Here is a 27276-nt window from a genome sequence, read left to right as displayed (position 1 = left end):
GGCGTCAGGGACAATTAGTAAGAAAATAATTAGGGCAGGGGCTGCCGCTGGAGGGTTTAAGCCCCATCCATATGTGCCTGAGCCCACGGCGGGGGGGCTGGGACCCCCTTTCCTGGGTGATGCTGTGGGGGTGGGGCTGGCCCTGATGGGAGAACAGGGGGCAGGTGGTCCCCCCTGGGGTGCCCCTTGAAGGCTGGACCTCAGGGAGGTGGGGGGGGTGTCCCCACTGGGGCATGGGGATGGGGGGTCTCAGCCCAGCGCATCGGGGTTCACTGGTGATGGGGGGACACGTGACCCTGTGACCTGGGGGGGGGGAGGCTGGGCTACAGAGCAGGTGACACCTGCAGAGTCCCTGAGCGGGAGCTGCCCCCACCTTTTGGGAGGGCCCAGATGGGCAGCCCCCAGCCCTGGGCCAGGGACTACAGGAAGGGGGGCCGGGGAAGGAGGGGGCCGGGGCCCCGGGGTGCGGGGATCCGGCCCCAGCCCCAGCGCGGGGGCAGGCAGCGGTGGGGGGCTGTGGGCAGGGCGAGGGGGGGCAGTGCGGGCAGGGTGAGGGGGGGGGCGGGGGGCGGCGGGGGGCAGCAGGGGCAGCAGCAGCCGAGGCCGTACAGGGCGTAGGGGTGGTAGTAGCCGACGTTCACCCTGCGAGGGGAAAGAGAGCACCAGGGTCAACCCTGAGCCCCAACCCCCGCTGAGGACCCCCCCAGGTCCCCCCCAGCCCCCCCGCTCACCTGCGGGCGCGCCGCCGGGCCCGCCGGCGATGGTAGTCCCCTTTGGCGAAGTCCTCCAGGTTGGCGGGGTGGATGGCCCAGAAGTGGCCTTTACCGTTGTCGCTGCGGCCGGCCTTGACGAAGCACTCGTTAAGGGAGAGGTTGTGGCGGACGCTGTTGCGCCAGCTCTTCTCCTGGGCCGAGAGGCACCGTCAGCCATCGCGCCCACCTCGTGCACCTCCGGGACGTCAGTAGGCACCAGAGTGAACGGTGCTCGACCCACCTGGAGAACCCAGCCCCCCGGTGCCGCCTGACGCTGCCCCGGTGCCGGCACACACACACGCTTTCCCGGTGGATTGGGGTCAGCAGAGACACGGTGAGCCGAGCCCAGCTCCGTCCCGCACCCGCCCCAGCACCCCGGGCTCAGCTCCCTGCCGGCCCACCCCAAACCACCGACACGGGGGGAACCCCCAGCCAAGGGCCCGGCCCCGGCGCCCCTCACCTTGTTCTTGAAGTAGGGGTAGTTGTCCATGATCCACTGGTAGATGTCAGAGAGCAGCAGCTTCTTCTCCGGGGAGGAGAGGATGGCGGTGGAGATGAGGGCGATGTAGGACTGCGATGGCTTGTCCCCGGGCTCCGGTGGGGGCCGGGGGGCGGCCGGGGGGCTCCGGCCAGGGGGCTCGGGGCTGTGGGGCGCCCCGTCACCCCGCTCCGCCAGCAGGGACTCGATGGTGAAGGAGGCCCCGGGCGGGCGCCGTCCCCTGGGCACCGTGTCCCCCATGGTCCCCACGCCGCCGCCAGCTGCAGGGAGACCTCCTGGCCCGGCCCGGTAATTAGTGCAGATTATAGCGTTTGCTAATTGTGTTTTCACAAACGGGCTGCTTCGCAAAGCAGGCTGTTTATCTGGCAAAGCCCCGGGTTTAGCGGGATTTGGACCTTTAAGCCTCATAAATAAAATGATTAATCCGCTGGAGGTGGAGGAATTCGAAGTGGCACCGAGGTGCCGTGGGGACGGGCCCTCGCTGCACCCACCTCGGCCCCCGCTGCCCCCCAGTACGCGGGGGGCTGTGGGGGAGCAGGGGTCTGCCCTGGGCCCCCCCTGCCCCATGCACAGACCCCCCCCTTCCGGGCTCACGCACCGGGGAGCTCCTGGGGACCCCGGGGACAAATCCCAACAAGCCGACACTGCATTAAATGTAAATCTTTCTTTTTATTTAACAAACACTATAATTTGAACTTTGAAGAATGTGTACTGAGGGAAAGAAAAATAATTTTCTTTTTGTTTTTTCTCTTCTCTTTACAAAAAAAGAAAAAAACAGGATATAAGAAAAAACATATGTACAGGAAGAGCTGGCCAACTCAAACAGAAAGCAGTAACAGAAGCATGATGTTTCCAAACAGTGGCTTGGCCTGGAAAATTTAAAGCAATTAAATTAGAATACAAATATTAGAAAAAACTGGACTCTAAAGCTACTGTGCAGCCAGGGATGTGAGCCACAGAACTTTATACAGTAAAACTTAATTTTTGAGCTCTACCCAGGTTTTTGTTTTAATCCCCCTTCCCACCCCCGTCCCCATTTAAACCTGAAAACATATTGCTTACACGCAAACAGAAAAAAAAATTAAAAAAAAAAAACCAAAAAAAAAAAAAAGAGAAGGAAAAGAAAAGCCTATGTCGGACAAATAAGGGTTTCTCTGTGGGAGCAAGACTGGAAACAGCAGAAGAGCAAGGGAGCAGCGGCCGTCTCCTGCCTGCTGCCCACTCCCCCGGCCGCCGGCCGGACACCCTCGCAAGATGCCTGGGGAGAAAGCGTGGGGCTTTTTTAGCCCCCCCCTCCACCACCTCCTGCCTTCCATTTTTCATTTGCCGAGATAAAATGTCAATGGGCAGGAAGGGCTGGGAGTGCGGGATGCTCCCTCTGCCCGGTGCCCTCCCACGGTGGGCAGGGGATGCAGGATCCCAGCCCCGCGCGGGAGAGACTGGGAACTTGGAGGGGAATCCTCCAACATATGCCAGGTCACAGCTTCCTGCTCAACAGCATCCAGAGAGTGATTCTTTGCTTTTGGGCAAGTCACTGACAAGGATTTTTAACAGTTCTGGGTGGACCTTGGTGGCTTTTCTGCTGACGTGAGATCATCCCTGCTTTTGCTTTTTCTCAATCGCAGGATGAGCGCTTTGGAAGTGCCGTCGCTTTGTTTCTGCCACATCGCTGCCGTCACGGGGACGTGCCAGCGGCTGGGAGGAGAGGGCCGAAGGGAGGCCGAGGTGCCAGCAGGGCCGCCCCTGGTGACACCAAGCGCCCCTCACTGAGCTCGAGGGTCTCACTGCAGCATGGCCAGACGCTGCTCAGGCAGCCTCAGCTGCAGCGATGCCCCTCACGCTGGGCATGGGGGCATTGCTCCGGCTCACCACCCTCCCAGCGGCACGGCGAGAGGCAGAGGCAGAGGCCAGCTTCCTTCCAACGTTTACTCTCATCCACGGATCAGAAAAGTCAGCAAGATCCAAAGCAAAACAGAGTTCAGAGGCGTTAGCGGAACAGCAGAGCTGCTTACGCAAAGTTAACTACAAAAATTCTCTAAGACAAAGTCAAAAAGGTTACCGTTTGCAAACTCAAGAACAACAACATTTTGCCATCAAGAGCATAGCAGTAGCTTTGGGTCTGGGACCAAAGTCTTGAACAGAGAAGTGGAAAGTCCAGAGGCTGTTAACGCGTGGTCGCAGGGCTCCACGCATCATCCCTCGGCTCTGTCCTCAACACCCTGCCAACAGTGCCGCCAGCAGCGCCGGTGCCGGGCCGCACACTGGTTCGTGACTGAAAGAAACCTGAATTGGAGTTTACCGAGGTAGTTGGCTAGAAACTGAGATTCCCCCACCTGGCATTTTCTCGAAGGCCCAAGCACCCCTCACCCCCCACCCCGCTCCTCCTCACGTGCCAGGTGTCCAGCTGTCCTGCAGGTCACTGCCACCACCTCCAGAAACAAAGCCTTCCAAAGAAAAGGGAATGCGCAGCCCTTTTAAGTCTTCAAAAACACCAAGTTATTGCACTTCAAAAATACAACAGATTTGTGGTTCGAGCCCTCCCCACCCTCCCCATGGCTTCTGCTCAACTAAAACGATTCACTACGCACAATTTCTACATTACCTTCGGATTAGGTTTAAAAGATTTAAAACGTGTCTCTTTACATGAGGTGCAGAGCTGCTGGAGCTCCTATCTAGAACAGTGCGGTTCCAATCGTACATCTCTTCCCTCTCACCCCGTGCCCCCCGTCCCCACCCCTAAAAATCCCCCTCTATGCTTGCTGGGTTATACAAACCTCCCGCGCCCACCCACCCTTCTCCGGCCCCTCTCCCCACTCCCCCCTCCCTCCCCACCCCGGACTCACACGTCCAGCAAAAACTTTAGATTAATTAAGGAATGGTTATTTAACAAGACGATAAAAATGCACACAGCTTTGGAGATGCACGGGAGTTAGATGTCCTGTAGATCTGCAGGTGAACTCCACCCATCCAAACCGTCCCGGGGAAGGGCAGCGGAGCGCAGCGAGCTGCAGACCCGACCGCCTGGCTTAAGACACTTTCCTTCCTTCCGACTCCAGTTCGGGGTCAGGCTTTGAGTGGGGTCATTTTCCAACCAAGAAGCAGCTCAATGGTTTGTTTCTCGTTTGTGGTTTGGTGGGTTTTTTTCTTCTTTTTCTTCTTCTTCCTCTTTATCTTGTTTTAATGATTAATTTGGAATAGGAAAGTCAAAAGGAGATCAGGGAGGGAGGGAGATGAGGTGGGAGAGGACATTCTCCCCCTCCTCCAGTTTAATAAGCACCAGAGTATTCAAGTCTGTCCATTCTGAGATTCAGAGCTGCTTCCGCAGTCAGCAGGCAGAAACTAAACCTTTCTCATAAGAGCAGCGTCGTTTTGGTTGGGGTCCCTCATCATCATCATCTTCTTCTTCGTCTTCCTCCTCCTCTTCTTCCGATGACGAGCTGTCCAGTGTTAAATCCACAACATCTGCAGTGGCCTTGCCATTCTCACCGTTACTGTTCGGAGTGGGCAACAGCCCGTTCACATCTGAGGAACCTGAGAGAGGCGGGGGAACAGAGGACTGGTCAAGGCTCAGGGGACGCCCTGGCACTCTTGGTCTCTCACTGCTGCGCGGTACTTAGACGAGCCCAGCTGGAAGGGACCTACAACGATCACCTTGGCCAACAGCCTCAGGGCTGGCCAAAAGCTAAGCACGTTACTAAGGGCATTGGCTGACTTGACTCTTAACATGGAGCGGCTCGGGGCATCGCCTGCCTCGAGGGAGCCCGTTCAGTGTCTGAGCACCTTCTCGGTAAAATGCTTCCTCATGTCCAGTCTGAAGGGCAAAGGGGCACACGAAACACACTGCATCCAAGCAGCCACCTACAAAGAGCCGATGCCACAAACCTAATGCTCTCTCTGGGGTCAGAACTGGCTACAGCGCCCAACGGCACCTGCACCACCCGCTCGGAAGGCACCTGCCTGAGAACCAGGAACCGGCTCAGCCGAAGCAAGAAGCTGCACGACCGCACCGCCAACCCCACCAGCAGACATCGCCCCTGCCAGAGGGCCCAGCTGCACAGGCTGCCCCACAGACAGCCCTGCTCGTCAAAATCCTCTTTTCCCACAAAAATACAGTGCTGTTCCGGGCTGGTCCTGCCGATGACATTCTGGGGGTCGTTGCAGAGGTGCACAATATGACAAACGTGTTCAAAGCCACCAACAACCCAGCTTCGCTGAACAACCCCATTTGGGCTGGGCCCTCCTCTGCAGGGACATGATGCGCCCTGGTGGAGGCTGCTCATTCCTGGAGAGGCTGAAACCGAAGGGGCTATCCACAGGAAGCTCTCCGAGAGTCAAACTCATGTTAAGGTATCACTCAGCTTTTCCCAAGCCAGTCAGGAAACTCTACCTTTGCAATTTGGGCCCATTTCCTACAGTAATTTAAAGTCTTTAGCCCCAGAGATGCTCACCTAGAACTAATATTGGACACTGAGGGCTGCAGCTCCGCTCTTTCTCGGCTCTGATGGGACACCAGGAGCCATCCACCAGGTACTCTATTTCATCTGCATCTTCACATTCCGTCAGGATCTTTGACAGCAGCCTGGACAGGAGAAAAGATGCCATCTATTAAGCTCAAAGCAATCAGCAGAATGCATTTAGCGACGGGCCATCAACCTGGATCTTCACCTTAAACAGCCCTAAATTTACAAGAAATTTGGGGTTAGAAGAAGGCTGCCAAACAGATAGCCCTTGCAGTCAAGGGCTCGTTTTATTTCCCATAAAACAAGCACAGGTTCTGACAGTGCAAACTGTCCCAGTCCTTGCTGACAACGTACCTGAACCATGAACTAACATTTTAATTATGTACAATTAGAAGACAGCTTTGCCTCTTCACCCAGTTTCCCAAGTCTGTGGTACCGCTTCCAGCCAGACGTCTGATGCCCCATCTAGAGCTATGTCAGGGCTGGTGCAGGTATGTTCACACCAAGGCATTAGCAAAAACCAAAATATCTTAGGATATTAGGAAAAAAGCAGTTCAACAAGCAGCGCTTCCCCTCCTTCCTATTTTTATTTCCCAAAAGCTCCACAGCAGCCACCAAAGCAATATAAGCAGCCTCCTGCAACAGAAAAACCCCAAATCCCAAAACATGTTCACCACTGAAAACACACCCAGCATAGACACCTCGCTGTCAGCCACCTCTCATTGCAGACACTAACCAGAACGAGGCCCTTGCTCAGTGTCTCAGGAACCAGGTACCTGCTTTATTCTGACACGTCCCACCGTTTGCCTGGTATGTTTATTCGGACACACTACTGGAACCACAGTTCTGCAAAGCCTTGTTCACTCCTGGACTTGAGCATTTCCCTTCAGTATAAAGAAGAACTAACAACAAACATCTTACAAGCTGAAGAAAACTATCTGTGGCACACTAGCGGGATAAAGTTTCTGCTTTCTCCCTGCTCAAGTAGGAAATGTGTTTCCACAGATGGCCCTGTCATCCAGCCTTCAAGGCTGTGATTCCAAAAAAGCTGACAAGGCCCAGAGGATCTTGGACTGGACCAACCAACTACCTCCTCAGGAGCCTACACCCCTTTTTTTGACTAACAGCATCCAGCTGTGATTGCCAGGTTCCCTCTCGCTTACTTTCAGGGAGGTCTGAAGACTACCTTCATCCAACAGAACTGGCACCGAAACCCAGTCCTGAGCACTGCAGAGCAGGGACAAAGAAATCTGCTGAGCCTTCACTAGTGGCGGCCTCCTCCTCCTCCTCGAGGGACACATGCATTGCTGACCTGTGGAGGTTCCACAATCCAGCCCCTCGTACCTTCCCCTTCAGTCTCAGCAGCCTTGTTAGAGATCTCAAAGGAACTGGATTTTCCTGTCTGTGTTGGCTGGAGGACAAAGCAAACAGGTTATCTCTGCCTAAGCTGCTTCAGACTGTCTAAAAAGCCACAACTCCTGGATCAAATCAGTACCTACAAACGCAGCAATGCTCAGAATATTATCAGCCTGGCCCTGGGAATATACCACCCAGGCGGAGACTTGTCTGCTCACTTCACTGCCTTGTGTGCCAAGGGAGCTGGATGCACCTGAACAATTCCTCTAAACTCTTCCTACTTTTGAGGGAACCTGCATTAGAGATCAATTAAACAAGCCACGAGGGTGGAGATCATTTTCCTGAAGCCAAGAACCATGCATCTTGCTCCACCAGTCCTCAGGGTTGCTCTCAGCTTGGCTAGCACCACTATGGACATCAGTGGTCCCAGCCCATAAAACAGGCTCCCTGTGTTTTGAGGCAACAAAGCTTCTTCTCGGGGTCAGGTGGAGATCACTGTTCACATTAAATTCACTCCTTGCTCCTTCCCTTACTCTTGGACAAAAGCCAGGCAAATTACTGTGCTCTTCTCTAGAGATAGCCTCTGGAACCCACATTTCTGGAGCTGACGAGCATCGTTGCCAGCTTTCTGGCTTGCCTCAGGTGGCCCCTACTGTCAGCCTAGCTCGTTCTGCAGTTTGCATACAGGACACCATCCACCGGGTCTGCAACAAGGAGAGGGAGATATCCTGTTTTTTTCAGGCTAATCCTCTTGGCACACAGCTGCATTTTTAGGCTTTCCAGGATGAAACCTCACTCAGACATACGAGCATCACCTCCAAAATGTTCTTGTACTGTTGAACTGCAGCACTCCAGCTCTCCTAGCTTATGGCGAGCCCTCTGCTCCTCTCTTTGTTAAAAACACAGAGCAAGCTAACTCTCGTCCAGAGATATGGGAAACATCATTCCCGTACGGACTGAAAACTAAGACAAGTTGAGTGCCAAGTCTAAAGCAACCTTTCCCCAGTTCACAGCCGGAGAACTCTTGGCAGGGCTTGGGGCATGCATTTCTTGCCTCACCCTTTTCCAAATGCTGTTTGGAATTTACTTTGCTTTAATTCCCTCCTGTGCTTTTACAGGACTACTCCAGCTATGCCACATTCAAAATAAGACAGTAGAAAGAGAACATCCCTCACACGGAAGAGACAGGGGCTGCCTGGCTGGGAACACTGAGGATGGGGATGCTGGTGTGGCTCCGTCCTTCTGGCCCACTACAGGGCAGACAGCAGCCCCTGAATGGCAGCCAGACAGAAACACAGGGCTGGGGCAAAACTTTGCCATCTGCTCTTCACAACCCCACTCTAAAAGTGCTGTACCAAACGCCTGCTCCCTCCCAGCACGCCCCATTCATCTGACGAGTGCACCGGTGTCCCCTCCCACACCAAGGGGGATGGCAAACCCCAGCAGGGAGTCCCCTGAGCACCCCAAGGTCCTGCTGCAGAGGCTCAGCCTGCTGACAGGGATCGACCAACACTGGGTGTCTCCAGAGGAACCAGGGTGGAAGGCCCAGGGACCCCAGGTAGATCTGCAAAACCTCTAGCCTGGATAATATATCCAAAGCGCTTTAATTCTGTCCTTCCAGTGCATCTGAACCTCCTGCTTCCTTCCCCTGCAGGCATGCAAAACACAGAAACAGCTCCGCTCGAGGCATCCTTCCCATCTAAGATATTCACAACGGCCATATAAATTGTACTGCAACAGTCACACAGACTGTACAAAACCCAAATACTGCATTTGTACCTCTACCTCAAGGGCTGGACGTTCTGTTTACAAGCTGGCACAGAAGGTCCCCCAATCAAATGTACAGCGTGCCAAGAACCGCTTGTGAGCTGATGAGCGCCTCACACCAACAAGAAAACAGAACAATGTTTCCTATCAAAAATCATCTTATCAGGTGCTCATAAAGTGGTTTATTCCATGCAGCATGGTATCTGTCAACCAGGATGGCTAGTTGTGCGGGTTCACCAGCCTGATGAAAAAAGTGAGGCAGTAAGTGCTTGATTCTCAACATGCTGTAGTGTAATCCAAAGAAGTTAAGAACAACAGACAGTCCAGTCTTGCTCTAACACACCAAGACGATTAAAGTCAGAATATTATGCGCCAGCAGAATAAGGTTCCAACTTTGTTTCAAGGTGAGCTTCAATCAGAGGCACAGACCAAAAGACAAGATGTCACACCTAGCAGAGGAAGAAAGGGGTTGAGGACAGTACGGACTCACCCATCAATTATTAGCTGGTCATAGGGTGCTGGTTTGTCACACACAGGGCACATCCATGTGGGCTTTTTCTCATTCATCTGTAGGTAGAAGACTGCATCAAAGCACTGCAGATGTGCACAGGTCTCCGCCCGGCACGGGACTGACAGCCGCATCTTCACTAGCTGTTGAACCAAAGAGAAGATCAGTGATAAAAGCCACCCAAGCAATCACCAGACAGTTCTCCTCCTAAGCAAAAAGGTTCGTTAGTTTGCGAAGCTGGTCTGGCAGCAGAATAGGGTTTCTTGACAAAAACAGACTAAAATATATTGCCAAGACTTACCGGACAGATAAGAGAGACACGAACACCTGTAGTGGCAATTTCACTGTCTGGATCCAAGCGCAGCTTCTCTTTTACTGCAGTAAGAGTAGAGGGCACAAAATGTAACAGATGCAAACTCAGACCCTAGAAACATGTAGTACAGGTCAAGCAGCTCACCGACAGCCCTTGGCTGCATATGAGTCATTTTCCCCACAGAAGACAACCTCTGTCAGCCAGGGACAGAGGACATCAGAGACAGAAAACCGTTTGTGTTGGACCAGCCTTACGCAACCTGCAGCGCTCAGTGCAGGCGCTGCTTGGCTAGGCAAAAAACCTCACGGGTGGCGAGGCGGCTCGTGGTCTACAGCCCAGCTGGAGCACACTTCTTGGTCGACCAGGAAGCTCACGTTTTCATACAGACCTCCCGTCCCAGCGACCCAGCTCTCCCAGCCAAACGGCACATGCTGCCTCCCATGCAGGCAGAGCAAATGAAGGAGGCTGAACCGACTCAGGCGTCAGGACGAGGGCATGCTACCTGCTAGCTACTGCTAACGCTCTCTCAGCAATGCTTCCACCTCTTACTTACAAGCTACAGGCTCGCAGCTGGGGTACACAGACAAAATCATGCCGCTGACCAGCTTTGTCGTGTTAATACCATACCAATGGAGCAAACCGGGAGTTAACTTTGTCCCAGTTTGGACGGGACTAAGACACCCACATACCTGAACTTCCCACAGGGAGGGAAAGAATGGATGGATAGAGCTCTAGCACATGGCAGGACTTCGGGAACGAAGTCAGTTTAGACTTTACTGGTTATTAGCATAAGGATCATGGATTTTATTCCCTTCTGAGATCAGTGGCAATAGGACAGGGTTAACTGTCCCCTGAAATGCAGAAAAAGCTCCTCCTCCCCGAAGTAAGCAAACATGGGGTACAGTCAAATTGACAGGAAACCACATCCCATCATTACCCCATCAAATAAACAAGCCTCCTTTTAGTGCTACCAGGCTGTAACTCTTCCATTTATATGCTGGCCAGCTCATTTATTCCAGCAGACTGTTTCACAGGAACTACAAGCAGACCCAGAGGTACCAGGGCAGACAGCTCAAAGAGCAAGGCAGCCATGCAAAAACAGTCACAAGCAGCGATCCAGCATGTATTTGGAAAGAATCAGATGTTAGGAAAGGAGGTAGAGAACCCTGCCCCCGCTGCTGCATCCGGAAAGGAAAACCCAGAGGAGCTGCAGGCAAATCAAAAAGAGCAGCAGATGTGCAGGTCCCACATCAAGGTGCAGAATCACCATAAAAAATTAGCTTTACACTACTACACAACTCCTAAAGAGTAGCTGCTGCTAACACTGCTGTCTGAAAAGGCCTTTGACACTTCCATCACCATTTTTCTTTGGAGCAAGTCAACCATTTATTTTGACCTTTTCAGATCATAACAAGATGTCTCCAGACAATGAGGCTACATGCAGTTTTGCAACACACAGCTCTAATTAAAGAGTGACTTCTCAGATGTGAAATTTCCACAAGATTACAAGATTTGGTGTTGTTTTCTTCACATTAGGAGTGTTTTCATCCAGGCTTAATTTTTCGTAAAGTTCTTTGTAAGAGCATTCTGTGTGCATCAATTACTATGATGCATGGGAATGAGAAATGGGCATTTTCTAGGACCTCCTGATTAGAATCAAGATGCCTTAAGACTGCTTTTGGACCCACAGCCATGTATGTAAGCACCTCTGCTTTCAGACAACGTTCCTATACAGAAGTCAACAGAAGCATATGCAAAAGATGAGTCAGCCCTGAGATGCAACCAAAGTCAAAGGCTAGCTCTAGTGAGTACTGAGGGATGCTGCAACGAACGTGATATGGAAACATTTGCAGAACAGACCAGAGCTATAAAAGCAAAGTTTACAAGCTACTCGTGCTTGCCAGTTTCAGATGTCCAAACAACTTCCAAGCAGTAACTAGGCCAAAGGAACTGAAACAAGACAACGTTCCTATTTGGTTAAATTTAAGGTCACTAAATGCAATTTGCCTCTGCCCTGAAGTCCAGCCAGAGCTGTTAGTTATCTAACTCAGCAGAACTGGAGGCACACACTTGTTACCGAGTGGAAAAGGCGAGAAAGCTGCTTTCAGAACCTGTTTGCTGCTCTCAGATTGAGTGGCCATCCTGCACGTGCTCGCTTTGAAGGGAACAGCACAGACTGCTCAGCCTGGTGTCAAGAAGTGTCAGAGAATGAGAGGATCCTCTGCAGTTCGGGACAACTCAAAAGCCAGCTTCTGCTCAATTCAGTTAAGGTTCTGGTGAACGGCAAAAAAGGGAGCACAGCCAGAGCCTCAAGCTTCTGAGAATGGTGGATATTTAACAAATGGAAATTTTCATTTCTTATGTCAACAGGTAAGTGCTAGCTGTCAGAGTGGTCTAATATGATCAAGACTGCCGTGGACGCTATTTGGTGTGGCGCAGAGATACAGAAGTGTTCAGCATCTGCTGCAGAAATGCTGCATTTCACACAAAGATCAAAAGTTTGGCAGAAGCAGCCATGCATTAGGTGCCTGAAGACTGGACATGCCTGAAATCATCATCTCCCCTATGAACTACAATCTACCTTCAAGATCATGTTTCTTATAATTGGTAAGAGTTGTCCATGATCTGAATAGTATGTTTTAAAGACCATTAACGATCCATTGTTTTAGCTCTCCCATGCAGCACTGAACAGTAAGAATGCTCTCTCTACTCTCTCCAGTAACATTAAATAACTGGAAATCTACCAGACCCATGAGCTGCAAGTCAGATTCTACCTCAGCAAGGTAATTTCCCCTCATTTTCAATAATGTTTTGCATTTGCCTCATACCACAATGATTTACCTGAGTGGTCTAGGATAAGCATCTCTCAGGATCATCTCTTCTCTGAAGTTTTCAACGCATATGAAAGTGCTGGTGGTGAAATCCCACTGCCAGCCCCTACGATTCACAGGGGGTTGGGGGCAGCAGGACATTTTCACCAGGATCCCTTGCTCCAGAAATCTCCTTTGGAAATAGTGCGGGTCAAGGCCGAGGTGCTGTGGTAATGTTCGCCAGCTCATAACTACTCAGGTGAAGGCATGAAGGCATCGCGTCAGAACGACACTGGCCCTCAGCGGCACTCACCACGATACGACCTGGGGACAAATTCTAAATCCAACTAAAGTGATTCAGGGCTTCTGCAGAGCCACAGGAACCACGCACTGCAGAAGCACTGCACTTGCACACAGATCTAGGGCAATTTCACACGACTGACATAACAGCTTCACAGGTCTGTTCAAACACAAAGTGTTTTTATACAACCAGATAAAAGAAATGGTATAAAACTTGGCAGCAGATCCCAAGCACATTTTGAGCAGCCTGGCTACTAGGAATGCTGCAGTCTGACAGGCATACAATGGGCCTCCCCGAGCCACCTCACAAGCAGACATACTCACCAAGAGCTTTGCAGAGTTCCGGATGTTTGATCCCAATGGTTTTCAACCTCTGCAGCAGCTCCGCTGAGGTCATCTGCCGCACTAAGTACAGCCCCACGGAATAGCTCTATGAGACAAGAAAGGGAAAGAATGAGCGAGGCTGCTCTTGTGCACTCGCTCGTGCAGTCCTGTGCAATCTCCTCTGGCACGTACCTTCCCGTAATTCCCCCAGGTAACGGTGATGCGGTTCGTCGCTGCAGACAAGTACATGAGATGGGTGAGGTTGATGGGACGACAGGGCCTTTTAGGTTCCACTCCAGGTTTGTTTGATGGATAGTAGCCCTAAGGCAGAAAGATTAAGTATATATAAATTTTTGATGCTTCTACATGGGTACATCTATTCATCAGCTTTGCTAAATTCTACTCACCTACAGTTTTCAAGGAGGGGGTAGAAGGGAGCTGAACAGTCAGACCAAGCACAAAGTAAAAAAAGGAACAAGACTTTTTGCAAGAACAGTTTATTAGCAACATAGCTAATCCATAGCTTTAAACTAAGCGCTGCACTTTTATACTTTGGCTTCTTGTCTGCATTCATCAGGAAACCAATTTCCTTCTAAATTACACAAGTCCTTCCAAAGTTGCAATGTCACACCTTCTGGCTGAGCTGACTTACCGGCACTGAGCAGTAACTATGATTCACTTTCACTGCAATGTTCGGAGGGTACTGATCCTCCTGAGGAGAACTAGTGTCTGTGTAACAGATTCTGTAAAGAAACGACACATCTCTCAATATCCCCATGCGGTTTGCATGTTCAAAGCTCTCTGCACATCAACAGGTACCAGCAGCCAACCATCACCACACCAACCCATGCTCCCTCATCTGGCCAAAGCAAAGCCAATTCCACTCGGCTCTCCCAGATCGGATGCAGACTCCATACCTGGGCAGCAAAATCTGACACACTGCTGTTTGCTATTGCAGCACTAACTCAAGCAGTACACGTAGGCAGAGGTTAGAAAGCAGAGTTTAAGATGCTTGCGTTAGGCATGTGAGCAAACAACTTACTGCAAGTTATCTTGGTAGCTACAAAAACCACACTGAAAGTTACTTTTGGTAGTGCATTCCCTCCTCCCCTGTTCTCTACCTGATGTTACATCATCCCCATGCTCAGACATACCTTAGCACAACCTGAACCGATTTCACACCGGGTTGCAACTCCCTAGTAAATTAAAGAAAAAACAGAAACTTCAGATTAATTATGTTAAAAAAACCCAAACAAACACCACCCACAAAAAATCCCCCAGAATAACCAAAATCAGCTGTCGCTTTTGCCAGGCTCAAGAGTTTTAGTTTTTGTTTGTTGTTTTTTTTTAAGAGACCTTTAACAGAATTACTTTACAGAATTTTATTTAAATTGTACAATTCTCCCTGAAACTATCAGTGGTCCTGTGATTTTTTTTTTTCCTAATGCACCAACCTACAGCCTTTCTCTGGGTTTTCAAAACTGTAAAGGTGTTGGGTGAAAGGTATCAATTTGCTCGGCATCCTCTTGCTGATTTGTAAGCATTTACAAAAACTAGGTTTTAAGGTCAGGTCTATCTGACAGCATTCTTTCAAGATTCCCTTTGTTCAATTATTCAGCTAAAGGTGTTTGTGCAAATCAAGGAACCAAGTATTATGGCACCAGCAGAACAACTGTGAATATTGCTAACTTCAGTCAGCTACTGATAACAGGATTTCAAGTGGTATCAGGAAAGAAACATACCACAGAAAAAGGGTATTTTATTAGGAGTCTTTACACAAAAGTGTAAAACATACTCTAATTTTGCACAGGACACAAGCCATTAGATAAGATCCCAAAATTACTCTTGATTTGCCTGTGAAAGTGTTTCCCACTCCAGTTCAGTGTTCTAGCGTACATGTTTTGATTCTGGCAGTGGAAGGGATGGAACCTCAGTTCAGCTGACAGACAGGAGCTGATGTGGCAGTTTTAGATCTGGGGGGAACACATCTGGATACCACCCACAAGCAGTGGAAGATGATGGACCTGCACTGAGTGATCATTCAAGACAAGGAAAAACTTATTGTGACTCCCGATACGAAATATTTCAGTCGTGTAACTGACAGTGAAATTTTTCTCACAAGTCTGAATATATGGAGAAAAGAGCATCAAGAATCAGCTACAACACGTGTAGTCTTTTATCACCCTTAAAGACTTCCGTAGTATATCATTTCCTTTCTGTTAAGTTTTCAAACAGCTTCCCATGCACTGCTTCTGTTGACCTACTGGGATCACAACAGTAATCAAGCACTGGATATTCAAGAAACATCATATTTCTCCAACTCTATGATAACAGTATGATTTTACCATAAAGAGAAATATTTAAAAGGTTTTACGCTTAGCTTTGGAGGACCTCTTCTGCATCATTGTCCTTTCACAGCAGCAAGGACAAAGGGAGCAGGTCAGTAAAAGAGGAAGCGTTCCTGCCTGCACTGACATCTCTTAGGCATTTCATTGTGTGAATCAAAAGTTGTATCACGACAGAGGTCAGGGTAAATCCTAATCGGTGCAAGATGTTTTCTTATGCAGTTACTATAGCATCCTTTACCACAAGGAATCCTTCTTTCAGATGCAAACAACGTTACATGTATAGCTTTTGAACTTTTCATGCAAAGAAAAACCTGCAAATATTCACAACACAAGCTCAACAGAGAATTTAGGTCATCAACGATTCCATACCGCTTTTCCTGCCCAAACGGACTATTCAAAAGCAAGATTAGAGGAGCAGAAGTGAAACTTAGGGACTTAGATGGGTAAAACTGTACAGCTCACCTCCCCCAGAGCTATCTGCTTCACATGAGAAGTAGCCTGTTTGCTAATATCTTCAAACAAACAGTGTTTCCTTGCAGAGAACAAAAGCTTCCACAAAGAGGGAACATGGAGGAATTATACAGCTACATTTTCTTGAACTGTTAATACCCAATGCAAAGTACCTGGAATTTCTGATCAACTCCACTTGTCTTGGTGTTAATGCAAAAATGCATGGACTTTCCTGAAGCTTCTCATTATTCTGTGGAACTGAAGAGGAAAAAAAAAAGATTGTACGTCAAACTGATAATATCTAGTTCTTCTTGCATTGCTAAGCACAAGGTGATTTTTTTATGTTCTGAGCTATGTTTATTTCCAAGTCTTGTTTCCTCCCATTCTGCACAAGAATCCCAAACATCATGTGTTTTGGTAAATCTACCATTGATTACAGCTTTGCTCATTTATTGCTTGCCTGTTTCGCTAGTTAGCACACCAACAGTCCACAGTGGCTGTGGACCTGCTTTTTATTTTTCCTCCCCTCAAATAATCAATGAGCCAACAATCATGTGTTCACATAAGAACAAACCATAAGTGATATCACAATGTGGAGACTAGAACCAGAACTAGAAGCAGAAGAAGAAACCTATGCATGACATGAAAGCATGAAAATACCAGACTGATCAGTCTGATTCTGGAAAAGAAAGGAAACAACAACAACAAAAAGATCAGCTTAGATAATTAAAAAAAGCATGTCAGAAAACAGCTGGAAGAGACAAAACATGACTTACAAACAGGTGACCTTGAGGGTGTATTTATAGGTAGGGCGTTAGAGCAGTTCACTTTCAGAAATACTGAACAGAGAACCCAGCATTAGTTGTGGCTTTTTATCCATTGATAATTTTAAGGTCAAATGCATTTAACATGGTTAAAATGAAGCTTGAGATGTGAAGAACTTACGTTATGATTTCTGCTCCATACCTTTTAATAAATTCAAACACGTTAAGTTTTATTCTCAGTACACGTTTCCAACTGAAGTGACCCTGAGCTGGTGAAAGTCACAGGACAGACACAAAGAACACGAAGTGATAAAACAGCTTTTTTTTTTTTCTTCTCCTTTTTAGCAAGATTTGGGTGTTTTTCTTTGCATCACTTCAACTGCTAGTTTATTCAAAGCCAACATACCAGAATTTGAGAGGTAGGAAAGTGCACTTTATTGTCTATGAATAAGATGAGATGAAGGAAGGATAAAACTTCAGCAGCTCTAAGATCCTGGAAGACACAGTGACAATCTGATTCACTGACTACAGACACTTTCCTTTGGTAACTCAGCTTTTAAAATGAAAAAGGTGCTTTCAGAAATAATAAAAAAAATGGTATCTTTATGGACTTTTAATTTAATTCCATTTTCCATCCAGATGTCTCTTGACCAAAACCAGCGAGAAGTAAAGCATTTCATAAAGACTTATTTTTAGAAAGTGATTAATTAAGAACAACAACAATTGTTTTAATATTGTTGCTTAAATAACTGTCTATAGATATGCTGTTCTGCTGATTGTTCAGCTACACAAAGACAAAGCAAACGTGATTAGGAAAACTGAGAAGCTTTTCATGTTTTATTTTGCATTTATATCAGCCCACTCTTCCTTTAAAAAAAAAAAAAAGGGGGGGGGGGGCACAAAAAAGGCTGAAAGCAGGCTGCCCACAACACTGGCTGGCACCATCAAAGGATGCCATCAGTGATGGAAGTCAAACCCTGTGAAGTATCCACCAAAATTACTATCACCTTGCCAGAAAAACTGTCTAGCATCAAAACCAGCACACTTCTGAATTGCAAACCAGGTTAATTTGCTCGCTTCTGTGACACACCAAATAGTTGCTGACAACACCTGAAGTGAGTACTGCTGGAGGCTGAAAGACTACCACTACCACATACTGGATGTGATGGCAAGTTTGTACAGCAGCCCTGGCTGCAAGGCATCAGCTGCCAATGGGCTACACAGCTTGACTGTGCGACCACCGTTATGGGAGAACAAAAAATACAGTCAGGTGCTGATGTTTCTCTTCAGCTACTTTACTAGCTCTCCTCTTTGTGTGTGAAGCGAAATGAGCAGCAGCGGCATGTGCTCCCCATTTTCTTTATTTCTTAGTTTGAAAGTCTCTTCTCCCGGCAAAAAACGAGGGGTACTTCTCAACTGTGCTCCAGAAAGCTGCTGGAGAGTCACATAAAGCACTCCAACATTACCTGGACAAGAAACAGCTGAAGGGAAATCAAAAAGATATGGACTCAGGATGTGTCCATTCATACCTTGTTGCCAACAGCCATCAGAACTGGATGCTTTGGAGAAAAGAGCAAGAGAGCATGCCCTGAGAGACTGGAAGAAAAACCTCTCCAGGACAGACCTGCGTCAAGACCCAATACTTCAATATCTTAATGCTGGATATAATAAGCCCAAACTCCAGGAGATACAACTTTAGGGTACCTAATCAGCTGTTCATTTCTTTACTGATCAGCCAGAAAAAAATTCACAGTTTTTTAAAGCTAAATATTTTAAGATAACTGAGTTTCATCCTTTTTTCAGGACAGATGCCTCAGCACACAGCTCAGCTCCTGGACTTGTAAGACCGCTGCTGGGATCGATCTATTTTAACAGCTGACAATAGCAGGAAATCAATTTTTAAGACTGAGCTCGATCAGCAGTCCTCAGAATGAGTCAAGACATGAAACTTCCAAAACCCAAAAGGACTTGGCAAACCATATTCAAGACTTTAGCTCAACGTAGCTGCAAATGATTCCCATTCTGAGAAGGCAACCTCGCCAGCAGCTCTCCATCCTGCAGGCCAGACCTGCCACTGATTTCAGGGTTTTAGGGTTTACCTGCACCAAGGTGTATTTTTGTTTTGTTTTGTTTTTATTTTAAGGTGTAACATTCCTCACTACTATACCTATTGGTCAAACTCACTAAAAGCATTAATACCCCCAGGAAAGAGCGATCATATTGTCATCACTGTGACCAGAGATCCCAAAGGTTGATCAGGCAGAGATGAGCTGCTGGCAGGAGACTTCTGTAGGGCTGGGGAGCTTGTTGTGAGTCCTCCTTCACACCCCCACACCTCCAGAAGAGCCCACCTCAGGGCACAAGACAATATACGGGTGGGCTTTTCTTTTTTCCTCCTTGGCTATCAGAACTACTTTGACTCGACTGAAGGGTATTGGTGTTCGTGCAGGTTTGGGGAGATGAAGTTGATTGGTATGGCATCTTTTCAGAAGCAGTCATTTTAACGCATACCACGGTTTGTTTAGGTAGCTATAGCAAGTGTGAGCATGTGCTTTTGTGGGGATTCCTTGGAGATCGCTCAATGCAGCCGTGTTTGCCCTGCAGTTGGGAGAAGGCAGCTGGCTTTGCCACAAAATCGGTGGCCCTGTTTACAGTCACTAAAGTCCAGCTTCAGAGGAGGGGACTGGAGCAGCAGTTTTACCACCCACACATGAGAGGGGACCAACACCACGCTGCAAGACAGGTGTTATCAAAGGGAAAAACTCAAAACAAATCCCGATTACATTGACAGTGGCAGGACCTCCCAGACTACATGGCCTTGTGCTCCCACAGCTGCACTGCAAGCTCTCCTTTGGTGTGCCTCCAGGAGAAGATCAGAAGCTTCAGTATCTACAGCAAGTACAGGCTGCCACAGCTAACATTCACAACAAAAAAAAAAATCATTCAGAATGCCTTACAGCATGCCATTACTGTCAAAAACTGTATTCACACTGCTTTACCCAAAAAGGTGCCAGAGGATAAGTACACTTATCAGCAAGGTGCTCAGAAACCACAGAGCTCACACAAATACTCCACTTGTTAGCTACTTAAAATACAGTGCAGCAAAGATATTAGTATTCACTCCCTCTAAAAAGGTATCTGATCAATCTTAATTTTAAGCCTTATCTACCCAAGAGAATTGCGGCAATTTCAGTAAATTAGAAGAATTCTTTCATGTTGACATCCTTAGACCAAACCAGAAAGCTGCAGCAGAAGCTGTTTTCATGTAGATAACTCAGATGCTAAACTCAATACCTAAATTGTGTGCGCAGTTACCAAGTATGAGACATTAGCTGGTTCATAACGGACCTAATTTATCTGCTTTTAGCTGAAGCCACCTTTGTCTATGAGTATAATAGTAATTTGATAGTTCTTCAGGGAATCTGCTTGGCTACAGACCAAATCAGGCATCCTCACCTTTGATCTCAAGGCAATAGCCTCAAAGAAGCAAGAGAGCCTTTTTATTACGAAAGATGCTTCCAACTGGAGCCTGGAACACATAAATTAACCTTCCCCTACTCCCACCGCAGCTATACGCTTAAAACACCTCTTTGGTAGCCCAGCAAAATGGGGTACTACAACAGCATCTGGGTGTTTCTAAACAGATCCAAGGTCTTAAATCTCTTTTCAGGTACATCCACCATTAAGGAGTTTCTGAGGCTGACGAGAAGCTTACACTTGGTCCAGACACGGAATGGGAAATCTGGGCAACAAAGCATGGATCTATGCAGCTTCCATATGGAAAAACACTTGATTTTCCTCAGAGCGCTTTGTCTTACCATCCTTCCACACTAAGCAGAGCCCCATGTAAGCATAACTTCTAATGTGGAAGTTATTCCAGCACCTGGCTGTTCCAGGTAGCAATGGGGAGCAGCTGATACCCATGAAGTGTTGAAATAACCCCAGTTTTACAGAGAAACAAATGCTTATTATTCACATCGGCATAGGCAGAAGGAATAGTTACTGGTCACCAGGTTGGGAAAATTAAACAAGCGTCTAGAAGACATTGTTAGGTTCTGAACAGCTGACTGGGACAATGGAGACTGAACATCTGTTCATACCCAGCTACTCACCACCATTAAGCAGAAAACGTTCTCATCAAGAGGGAGAATGAGTCAAATATGCTTTAGGGAACAAGCTGACCCGAGGGAGGTGTCAGCTAACAGAGGTGAGATACTAAATTTAATGAGACCTCGGTTCTGATCTGATGTAGAAGATTTAATGCCAACTTTTAACAAAATCTGTTAATCACAGTAAGTACACCACAGCTCTTTGCCTATCACTGGATTTTCCCACATCTCAAAAATTTCTTTTCCTTCAAAATACTACATTTGCGTTTCTGACTAACAAACACCATCCCACATTTAAGACTGAACTAACCCATTCTTCAAACAGCATTTAAAATTTTTTAGCTTTACAGTGGCAGCCACCCGTCAATGACTTTAATGGTCACAGCAGTAACATATTTAATGCCTCCAAATGAAGACAAAAATTACATAAAGTCTGATTAGTCCTTTTTTTTTGTACCTGCACAATCACATCTCCATCTTTTTCCCCCCCCTACAATTCACATGCACATTTTTTTCAGCAAAGCCAGACCAGCTTCCCAAGCTCTAGGTTCATTTAGTCGTGAAGCCTGATATTACCACACTGACTTTATGAGACACTGAGGCTGAGCAGACTACAGTGATACCTCTCCTCCGTATACACTGTCTTCGCTACAAGAACGCTATATTTAACATCAGTGACAACACTCGCTGTTTCTTAGAATTAAGACAATGAAAAATCAGTCTCCTAACCCTAGGGGTGGGGAAATCACCTCTTCCAGTTTTCCTAGCCTAGCTGCCCCTCAAAATATACACCATCATGCACAAATAATTATGACAAGCACAAAAAAAAAAAAAAGTCAGAAATACTATTTCATGTGCACATCCACCCTCTTTCATCCATAGGGGGCTTTAAGTCAGGTATTTTAAGCACTGAAAAACAGCATTAGTGTAGAATATGCCAGCACACATGCGACACCAACACAGATTTTCCTCAATATACTGCCACATTACAGAGATGGAAGACAGATTATGATTCGCAACATTGCAGTATTTCCAATGAAGGATATGTAAACCACAGCCAAACAAGACAGGCTTTCAAATTACATCTCAAAGTGACCGTGTTTCAGGTCTACAGCAAGGGAAAAAACCCTAGATCTAAATATTCTTTAAATTCTAAGCATGAGGGGAGAGAGGTGGGCATTCACCACCATGTTAATCAGTCTCTCCTTCTGTCACACAGATCCTTGAAAACACTGTCACCTTTTTGACACTTAAACTAGGTTCATTTTTCTTCTCCCGGACCGAATCCATCATGAATGCACCAGCATATTGAAAACTCACCTAATTCTGTTGGCTTCAGCAGTTCATCCAGGGTTGTATAGAAGGGAAGTTTCACCAGTCGAACTTCAGGCTTTGCAACTTTGGGTGGCAACCTTCCCAGTCCGTTAAGGTACTTCCCATAGAGTGCAGGATAGTCAATATTAGTAGTGGAGATAGAAGTCCGAGCAACGGTGCTCCCGCGGTCATACGATGAATGTATGGAGAGTGCCTCAGGAGACCGGTGCTGCTGTGGCTGAGGGTGTGCGACTTCAGAGCTCTTCTTGGCATAGCGAGTCTCATAGAGCTCCTTAATTTTCTTGAAAACCTCAGGGCTGCAGTCAAATTGAACCAATTGCAATGCTCTGGTGACTAGTTCGTGTTTAAGTCCGCTTTTACTCCTGCCAACAAAACCCAGCAACATCTGAAGATCTGAGACTCGGAAACTCATCACCATGTTCTAGGGGATAAAAAATTAAGAACATTCTTACAGTTATAAAAATTCAAAGTGTCAGTTCTCACTATACTCTATAACTGGAATCCAAAATACTAAAAAATAAATTGCTTATAAGACAGACACCAAACTTTCTGTTCAAATCAGCTGTTATTCACCTGATTAGCATCCCATTTCCTAGCTACTTGTTTGAGCAAAGCAAATACAGAGGAGACCATCAACTGATATATCACCAAAATCAGAGGAACACCACGATAATCATCAAATTAGTCAAAAATAATTTGTCATAAATGCTAAGCGTACTCAAGACAGGTTGACTGGAAACAAGAGTGGCCACAAAGGAAAACATCTCCAACAGTAGGCCCACCTCCAAAACAGCACGTCAACTGCTTTACCACAGAGGCTCAAAGCATCCAAACTTCCCAGGCAGTTTTGGGTAATAAAAACTTCATCAAAAATGGTATTAGTGTAAGGCAAAGGAAGAAAGGGAACATGAACTGGAAGTCAGGTGATATTTAAGTGAACTGGGGCCACCAACCCTTTCGCACTGTATTTCTGTACAGGCAAAAAACCCTCAGAAACCTTTCAACATATACAGGATCTTTAAAAACATATAATGTATTTTAGGCTATGGAAAGACATTAAAAGACTGTTAAAGAGAGAAATATGTTTCCCTGAGAACAATGCCTCCAAATTCTATTTGGGTGCTTTGCCAAGTGCTCCCCCATGATCCCTACCAGCAGCCGCCTTGCTGTTGCACTGGTATTACCAATTTCAGTGTTTCAATAAGCAGTAAAATAGCACCTTCATCTTCAAAAATCTACTCTCTTGCTGTGGAAACTCAGGTGGCCTGCAACTGTCAGCAAATTCAGAGACTATACTATACCATTCAACAAATTTTCATCAGATTAAGAACTAGAAATTATTTCTGTTAAAATTACTGCTAGAGCCTGGTCAGACTTAGGTTTCAGTTCTCTCTTACGACAAAGCAGCCTTGTGAGTGCACAAGACAAGCTTATCAAGTACGTATCTTTGAAAATTCAAGTTGCCCTGAAAATATATTTGATAGGTATTCATTCAATATCCTTCCTGGTTTGTGGGAAACACAAGAATTCAAGAAGAAACGCAGCCACCTCACAGTAAAAACCAAAACAACAAAAAAACCCCAAAGCAGCAGAGATACAGCAGGTCTCTCTCCTCCCCAACCTATACTTCACTCTTGTCTGAGGATTAAATAAATAAATTTTAAAAAAGCATAAAAGTCAGGATTTCTGTGGAAGTTAACAGTAGCCTTATAATTTCCTTCAATAAAGCAGATACAGATATTTTTTTTTTTAATTAAATTACTACCAACTCCAGAAACATTTAACAGCTGTTTTTGCATGTGGGGGAATTAGACTAGAGAGAAAATGCCATTTTATTTTCTCCTTTTTCGTGAAATCTGTCATTTCTGGAAGCCCAAAAGATGTTACATAAACACCACTGTCTGTAGATAAAATTTTTGGTAGCTGTGATGTGTCCCAAAATACCTTTGGTGAGAGAGGGAAAAAAGGTAGATAACTTTAAAGAGGAGAGAAAGGATGTTTAATTGCTTGAAAGTCAGGATTCAAGAGATCTCGATTCCTATCGCTTCCTCACTAGATACCACCCAAGCAATCTTTGAGAAATCTAGTTTCTGTATCTCAGTATTCTTCAGCTACAAAATGGAGAAGCGTATTGTCCCCTCTGAGACACTTTGAGGATAAACAGCATATTCGCAAAGATAAACACATCAAGGCAGCAATGCACACCAACAGCATGGCACCAGGGAAGTCACAGTAGTGCAGCAGACAGGTATTCCTGCGCTCCCTGCTCCTACACCACTGGTCACTTGGGACTGTTGGGGCCTAAAGCAGAGTTTGAGCTTGCAGCCTTCTGCAGTTTACGTTTTGAAGAATTTAAGATCCAGAAGGATGACCAGATTTAAGCAGTAACAGAAGAAAAAGCTTCAGACAAAAAAGAACGTCACTGAGGCTTGGACCTGCATGATAATATGAGCAGTAGGGAGATCACCACTGAGATCATTAATGCTAAAGTCTATTCCTCCCCCTGAGGAAACCTGGCGTGCAAGAGGCACAGAACCCATCAAACACCCGCTACGGGGGCAACCACGCTGCCTTGGAAGCGCATCTCCTCCTCCGGAGTCCTGGGCTCAGCACACAACACTGAGAGGGGCCCAAGAGCAAGGAAAGGCAGTGCCTCCTAAAACAAGCCTCTCCAAATCTTATTTGTGCGGCCATCCAGCCACATCGTCACCGATGAGCTGATCCTGCAGGCACGAAACACTTCCCAGCCGTTGGCATTGCTCCAGAAGCGCCCTCAGCACCAGCCTCCTCACGATGTTGTTAGATGAAGCCCACTCAAGTGCCGCCAGCTGGTCCTCCGCACTGCTGGGCACCGACAGCAGGACACAGGGAAGTCCTGGCTCCCAGAGAGGTGCCAGCGAACAGCGAAAAGGGGAGATCCGAGGCAGAGCAGGGGGCCTCTCCACCCCCAAGGCACAAGATGCCTTGGAAGCCCCACACAACCTCGGGCACGTTTGCTGCAAAGACCTTTCACTTCACCCCGCCACGGAGGCCGCCCCCAGCCTCCCCGCCACAGAGAGCCGGGAGCTCTGCCCCTGCACCGGGCACTGCCCGTCCCGCTGCCAACCCCAGCCACGGCGGGGCCAGGATCACCCGAGCCTTCCCGCCGGGCCCGTCCGGACAGCCCCGCTCCGCCAGCCGCGCCCCCCCGCCGGCCCCAGGCGAGCGGCCGGGCCCCGGGCACCACCGGCCGGGCCTTCGCGAGGAAGAGGCGAAGGCCCGGGGAGCAGGGGAGGGAGGTCCGCTGGGCAGCGGGGGAGACACCTGCGTTAATTAACCACTGGGAATTAACGGCGGGGGAGGCCGGGGCCCGGTGCGGCGGCCTGGGGGCAGGCGGCTCCCCGGAGCGGCGAGCCTGGCCGGGCCAGGCCCGAGGTCCGGCGGGGGCCGCGGCCAGGCCCAGAGCCGGGGCGGGGCAGCCCCTGAGGTAAAACGCGGGGGGGGGGGGAGGGGGCGCAGTCCCGGGGCGCCGCCCCCCCGGCTCTCTCCACTGGGGCCAGGGCCGAGACCGTGCCGGCCGCCCCCCCGCGGTCCCCCCGGGCCGGCAGCCGCCCCCCCCCCGGCCCTGCCTGGCCCGGCGCAGGCCCCACCGGCGGGGTGGGGGCACGGCTCACTCACTTTCGCCTCCACCAGCTCCGCCGCCATCTTGGCCTCCAGCGTCCACCGCGCCGGGAGCCGCCGCCGAGTCACGTGACGCCCGCGGCAGGGGAGGGACCGCGCCAGGCGCGCGCCGCCCAATCCCTGCGCGCCCTCCTCTCCTCGAGGGCCGCGGCCCCGCCGCGCATGCGCACTGGCCCCGCCCCGCCTTCCCGCCGCCCTTAAAGGGCCAGCGCCGCTGTAAAGCGGGGCGGCGGCCTCGGCGCTATGCTCTACGGGCGCGGGGTCGGGGCTGCTCCCCGCGGCGAGTGGGACTGAGAGCCAGCGGGCAGGCGGCGGCGCGGCTTTCCCGGGAGCGGTGTATGGTGCCCCCAAAATGGCGTCAGGTGGATGCCCAAGGCCAGGCCCCACCGCGCCAGGTGTCGGCTCGGGCCTGCCCGGGGTCCCGCTGCCTTGTGCAGGCCTCTCCGCCGGGCCCTGCTGGCCCTCCCCACTGAGGGCTGCGCTGGAGGCAGCGGGCCCTGGGGGTGGCACTGGGGGAAGGGCTCCCCCCCCCCCCCCAGCTCCCAGCCCGGTGCCAGGGGCTTTGCTTTGGCCCTGGGTGGCATTGGCACGCTGCGGCAGCTTTGTCCAGAAACTGCCAAGCACCAGATCCAATCACTCCTGGTTTTGCTGAGAAATGCTGTGGAAGAGCAGGTGGCTGTTGGGGGCTTTTCTGAAGAGAAAACACTGCGGAAAATCCCAAGCGTGGTTCTGGATGGGTGCCTTAAGAGAACCCCCCAGGTCACCAACCCATCCATCCTTCTCCTCACCCCACAGCTGCCTCCACTTGAACTTGAACTTTTCATGTTGGATCTTGGACCCCAGAGCTGCCAAATGCTCCAATGGCCTCTGTTAAGGGATACCACTTGCCCCTGCGTGCCTGCTTCAGCGGCCTTGAGAAGCTCCCACTGTGCCTTCCCTGCAGACATGCTCCCTGCCATGGCACGTGTGGCATCTTCTGGCCAAACCCAACTGTTCCATGGTGATGGTGGCCCAGAGATCCCTCAACTCTCCTGCACAGGTTTGTGCCCCCCATGGGTGCTTCAAGAGGAGATGTTCTCTCCAATAATTCATTTCTTATTAAAAATACCTTCTTTGTAGGTAGAAATTATTTCTCCTAAGCCTGATACTGTTCCCCCTGGGGTCTGGCTGCTCCATTTTGAAGCAGCAAGTGCTCAGCGGGGTCCTCACCAGCTCTCGGCTGAGTTACCAGGAGGTAACCCCAGTAGTCAGGGTGAAATGCTGCACTGGGAGAGGTTTTCCAGCACATTCCTTTCCCTGTCATCAACCTCATAAGCTAATTAAACAAAAAGGCAATTAGTCAGTTTCCTAGGCAGGCTGGTATGTTAATCAGGTTCCCCAGTGTTCCCTTCCAGTCTGGCAAAAGCCAGTATTGGTGCTAAAAATTCAAATGATTGCTATGGAAACCCCAACAGCTGATAACTCATCCTGTCACACCAGGAGAGCAGGGGGCCAAATCTCTCCTGGGTGTAGCTCCACCAC

The 27276-nt window shown here is 48.8% G+C and overlaps 2 protein-coding genes and 1 long non-coding RNA gene across 3 annotated transcripts; all 3 read right to left on the bottom strand.

Moving 5' to 3' along the window:
• Positions 1 to 419: 419 nt before the first annotated feature.
• Positions 420 to 1770, bottom strand: LOC119145877 (protein lin-31-like). The gene is made up of 3 exons (XM_037382629.1): positions 1213 to 1770; positions 732 to 904; positions 420 to 642 (listed from the first exon to the last, which is right to left on the bottom strand). Exons 1-3 carry the CDS (start codon positions 1657 to 1659, stop codon positions 420 to 422), a joined length of 843 nt encoding a protein of 280 aa, XP_037238526.1. The 5' UTR covers positions 1660 to 1770.
• A 130-nt stretch (positions 1771 to 1900) lies between these two features.
• Positions 1901 to 3989, bottom strand: LOC119146913. The gene is made up of 2 exons (XR_005103883.1): positions 3311 to 3989; positions 1901 to 2120 (listed from the first exon to the last, which is right to left on the bottom strand). It is a non-coding gene; the product is annotated as an uncharacterized LOC119146913 (long non-coding RNA).
• A 301-nt stretch (positions 3990 to 4290) lies between these two features.
• On the bottom strand, positions 4291 to 25870 carry PIAS4 (protein inhibitor of activated STAT 4). The gene is made up of 11 exons (XM_037385281.1): positions 25753 to 25870; positions 22081 to 22516; positions 16061 to 16145; positions 14244 to 14285; positions 13742 to 13832; positions 13282 to 13410; positions 13090 to 13195; positions 9644 to 9717; positions 9325 to 9485; positions 5700 to 5830; positions 4291 to 4782 (listed from the first exon to the last, which is right to left on the bottom strand). Exons 1-11 carry the CDS (start codon positions 25777 to 25779, stop codon positions 4577 to 4579), a joined length of 1488 nt encoding a protein of 495 aa, XP_037241178.1. The 5' UTR covers positions 25780 to 25870; the 3' UTR covers positions 4291 to 4576.
• Positions 25871 to 27276: the final 1406 nt, after the last annotated feature.

Source organism: Falco rusticolus, chromosome 4, assembly GCF_015220075.1.
Source record: "Falco rusticolus isolate bFalRus1 chromosome 4, bFalRus1.pri, whole genome shotgun sequence".
NCBI lineage: Eukaryota > Metazoa > Chordata > Aves > Falconiformes > Falconidae > Falco > Falco rusticolus.
This window is presented reverse-complemented; position numbering and strand designations above follow the sequence as displayed.